This window comes from Oratosquilla oratoria, chromosome 3 (genome assembly GCF_046742065.1).
Source record: "Oratosquilla oratoria isolate Oo_2021 chromosome 3, ASM4674206v1, whole genome shotgun sequence".
NCBI classification, from domain to species: domain Eukaryota; kingdom Metazoa; phylum Arthropoda; class Malacostraca; order Stomatopoda; family Squillidae; genus Oratosquilla; species Oratosquilla oratoria.
Genome location: NC_134779.1, coordinates 84,953,842 through 84,958,117, shown reverse-complemented (window position 1 = coordinate 84,958,117; position 4,276 = coordinate 84,953,842). Strand labels below are relative to the sequence as shown.

Below are 4,276 nucleotides of genomic sequence, written 5' to 3'. Positions count from 1 at the left end.
GCTTTAAAACAAGCGAGACATTTCAGTATGTTATAAGATCCAAGGAAAGGTGTACCACAGAATTGGTTATCTGAAACCAGAATTATTTGCCGAAAAAAAAGCCATTCTGGAAATCAGATAATTCATTTTTGGATCTCTACTTCTACCACGACAAGGAACAGCAAATCAAGTTGCGTACTCAGAGTATGCGCGATTGTGTAGTTTCTCTCAGAGCTGAAAAAAGCTATAGGTCGAATAAGGAGACTGATAAGCGTCGAGCGAGAGAGTTAAAAGAAGTTTCACAAAACGAAACTATAATAACTCAGTTGTATAATTACTTGGTGGATAACAATATGTCTCTAGCAGGTATGCTCAGAGAAGTTGAGACTTCGAGAAAGCTCATTGACGAATACGTTAAAAGGAACGGTAAGATACCCAATATGTCTATAACGTTAAAATCGGCCGAGGGTATCAATACAAGAGAACATAAAGGAGTATATCATCTCCCGACTTCTTCATCACAAGTTGGGGGGATCGTTGACTTTGGTCCAAACAGAGATCCCTTGCAAATAGTGATAACTTCTCCTGCTGAGAATACAACAATTCCTCTCAGAATAGTTGACCACACCAACTTCTTTTACGACATATTTCAGTATCCTTTACTGATTCCTAATGGGGATATTGGGTACTCTTACAAAATGGTGAAAAAAATGTAAACCTGGGAAGAAAGAGGGAACAAACAACCGTCTTACAACATCCATGTTTTATTCATCGCTATACATGGAAAGAGAAGATATTTTCAACTACTTAACGAAAGGACGACGGTTATTTAAACAATTTACAGTAGATAACTACGTGAAGGTAGAATCGAGTAAGCTATCATATTTGGAATTCAATCAGAAACAAATCCATAAAGAAAGAGCGGACATATTGAGTGTTGCAGAGAAGAATGCAACCGGGCAGAGAGTTGTGTTGCCATCCACCTTCATTGGTGGGCCCAGATACATGAAGGAGCGGCAACAGGATGCTCTTGCATATGTAACCTATTTTGGTTCACCGGATTACTTTATAACCTTCACGATGAATCCAAATTGGATTGAACTGCGTGAAGCAATGGACAAAACAGGTTCGTTCGATACACAGACGAATGAACGCCCCGATTTGGTGAGCAGAGTATTCAAATTGAAAGTTGATAGTCTCATGGAGGACTTGACACACAAACATATTTTTGGACGGGTCAGAGCACACCTATACAGTATAGAGTGGCAAAAACGTGGACTACCTCACGCACATATACTGTTGTGGATGGAACAACGCGTGCCCCCTGAAACTGTCGCTCAGTTGATTTCGGCAGAAATTCCGGACAAGGATGAGGAGCCAAGAATTTACGATGTTGTCACAAAGTGTTTGATACACGGACCGTGTAAAGGGTACGATGAATCAAATCTTTGCTGCCAAGGAAAACACACAAGAGGGCAAAAGTGCGGAAAAGGATTCCCTAAAACTTGCAGAAAAGATTTATTTTTTGGAAACAATGGGTACCCCGAATATAAGAGGAGATCAATTGGTGAAGGGGGCAATTGTTTTCAAGTCAAATTCAAGGGCGAGATGAAAACGATATATAATTCTTGGTTAGTGCCATACAACGCGTATTTGTGTTTAAAGTACAATGCTCACATCAACGTGGAATTCTCAAATTCAATTAAATGCATAGCTTACGTCACCAAGTACGTTAATAAAGGGTGTGATCGTATCCTTTTTACCAAGACAACTGGGAGTGGTGATGTGAATGAAGTAAAAAACTACCAGGAGGCAAGATTTGTAAATGCCAATAAAGCCACTTGGAAAATATTCAAGTTTGACATTTATAAAAGTTCCCCTTCTATAATAACACTCGATCTTCATTTGGAGGGGAAAAATGAAGTGTTTTACACTGATGAGTCCACAAAAGAAGAGATAAAAAAGAAAACCCAGAAAGACACTCAATTAACAGCATTCTTTAAATTGTGTTCGAATAATACGTTCGCTGCTACTTTGCATTATCATGAGTTGCCGAATCATTTCATCTATAAGGTAAATGAAGTATGTGTACCAAAACCTGCAATCAATTGCGTTTATAAGGAGCTTTTTGATGAGACCTCATTCAATCCTGAAGTGGACGTGCCAGAGACCACCGCTGTTGGTGAAGCTCCGGTATATAACCTCTCGGAAGAAGACGCAATCGATATGATTCTCCCCGAATGTGTAAACACACATTCCGACAGACTTGAAGAGATTGCACAGGAGTTAGCACAAAAAATTATTGGAGGAAATCGGGGAAAAGTGCGGACGCGATTCTAAAGAACAAGAAACGTCACCGACAAAATATAGGTCCGACACAGAAGAAGAGGCTAGATCTTCGAATAAACGCGGACGTGATGAAGAGGATACAACCCCAAAACCATCTCCTAAGAAATGTAAATGTGTTGGTTCAGAAATAAAAGTTGCTTAAATATCAAGCGCTTTCGTATATTACATCTTCAGTGCAACAGGTTCGTATATTACGTCTTCAGTATATTACTATCTTAAGTTTTAACGGGCGGAGCCCAGGGCGCCGCAGGCCAAGCCCCCCGAGTAGCCGGGCCGGCGCAGCCGGGGGCTTGTTAATTTACAACATAGAATATAAACAAATAGAACACTGTGATAAAGATATACTAGCCCACACTTAAATTGATTATCGGATTCTTCCTCCTCGTCAGGATTTTCCTGATCAGAAAGCTCACCTAGCACTTGCATTGTTTGTTAATTGTTGTAGATGGAACTTCCTTGACAGTGAGAATACATCGTACAAGCAAGATTGCCTGACACACATTCATAGGGCCTGGTATTGTATGGCTTTTAAGCACAAGAACAGCAGACTACCCTCATGATGAAATCTGGTGCTGATTGTAGTGTTCCCGGTTGTGTGACAGGCTCCAGGGACTTACTTTCTTCAATTCTTTCCCACCCATAATCTGTGGGATCTGCATCTGGGGGCTCTTGAAGAGATCTCTTCTAGATAGCACACTGAAGTTGGGCTCTCTTTACATTTTCCCTGAAGGCCTCTGATGTTTGACTCTGGCAGCAGTCATAGATTCCATTTTATCAATGCCATAACAAGAAGACATGAACTTAGTAGCTTGGCTAACGAGAACTTCCATATCTGCAGCGAAATTATCTAGTCAGTTTCTTCAGTTAGTTTCTTTATCTTCATCATTGATGTTAACACTGTGTCATATTCTGCTGGAGGCTTGTCAATGGGAGGAATATATATAGCCTTTGTCCTTGGCTTTGAGAACTAACCTTCCTCTCTTGTCTTCTTAGTGTTGTAACCATTATATTCTGGTCCACTCAACATCTCTTTCTTTGGCTTTGTTCAAGGAAATTACACCCCTAGCTAAAATAGATAATGGATGCACCTGAACCTTCATCAAGAACTCAGGTGGTGTAGGTTTCCTTGGTCCCCCATATCTTGTGATTTCTAACTCATAGGATATCTCTGCTCATTTCTGATTTGGTTATCATTGCTATTATGGCACCATGGTCAGGGTCTGGTCTGATGTCATTCTGAGTAAGTAGTAAAGCCATTGAATAAGTTTGTATTTTACCATTAGAGCAGGCAATGAACCATGCAATTCTTTACTTACTTCTGACAGAAGGTCACCAAGGGTGTCACTCTGGAACTCGGAACAGATATCCTTGTTGATGTGGGTGTGGTATTTATCTTTGTGGTAAGACAGATATGTGAGAAAGCTATAGGAAAGGGGAAGGATGTTTTTTGGGCTTTTATGGATCTGGAAAAGGCTTATGATAGGGTAGACAGAAAGGCACTGTGGGAGGTTATGCAGATTTATGGGATAGGAGGAAAGCTTTTGGGAGCTGTCAAGAGTTTTTATGTGAGTAGTAGAGCATGTGTTAGGATTGGAAATGGAGAGAGTGAGTGGTTTGAAGTAAAGGTGGGACTTCGTCAAGGATGCGTTATGTCGCCCTGGCTGTTCAACTTATACATGGATGGGGTGGTGCGAGAGGTGAATGCTAGGGTAGTGAGTCAGGGATTGGAGATGGTTAAAGAAAATGGAGAAAAGTGGGAGGTGAGCCAGCTGTTGTTTGCGGACGACACTGCGCTTGTGGCAGGGTCAGAGGAGGGATTGAGGAAGCTGGTGGCAGAGTTTGGGAGAGTATGTGATAGAAGAAAGCTAAAGATAAATGTGGGTAAAAGTAAGGTGATGAGATGTACAAGGGGTGAAAGTGGCAGTAGACTGGAAGTGAACATTAAGGG

At 41.1% G+C, this 4,276-nt stretch overlaps 1 protein-coding gene across 1 annotated transcript; it reads left to right on the top strand.

The window, feature by feature from the left end:
• Positions 1–759: 759 nt before the first annotated feature.
• Positions 760–2,319, top strand: LOC143019228 (uncharacterized). Its single transcript, XM_076174926.1, has one exon. The coding sequence runs from the start codon at positions 760–762 to the stop codon at positions 2,317–2,319; it is 1,560 nt and encodes a 519-aa protein (XP_076031041.1).
• The last annotated feature ends 1,957 nt before the right edge of the window (positions 2,320–4,276 follow it).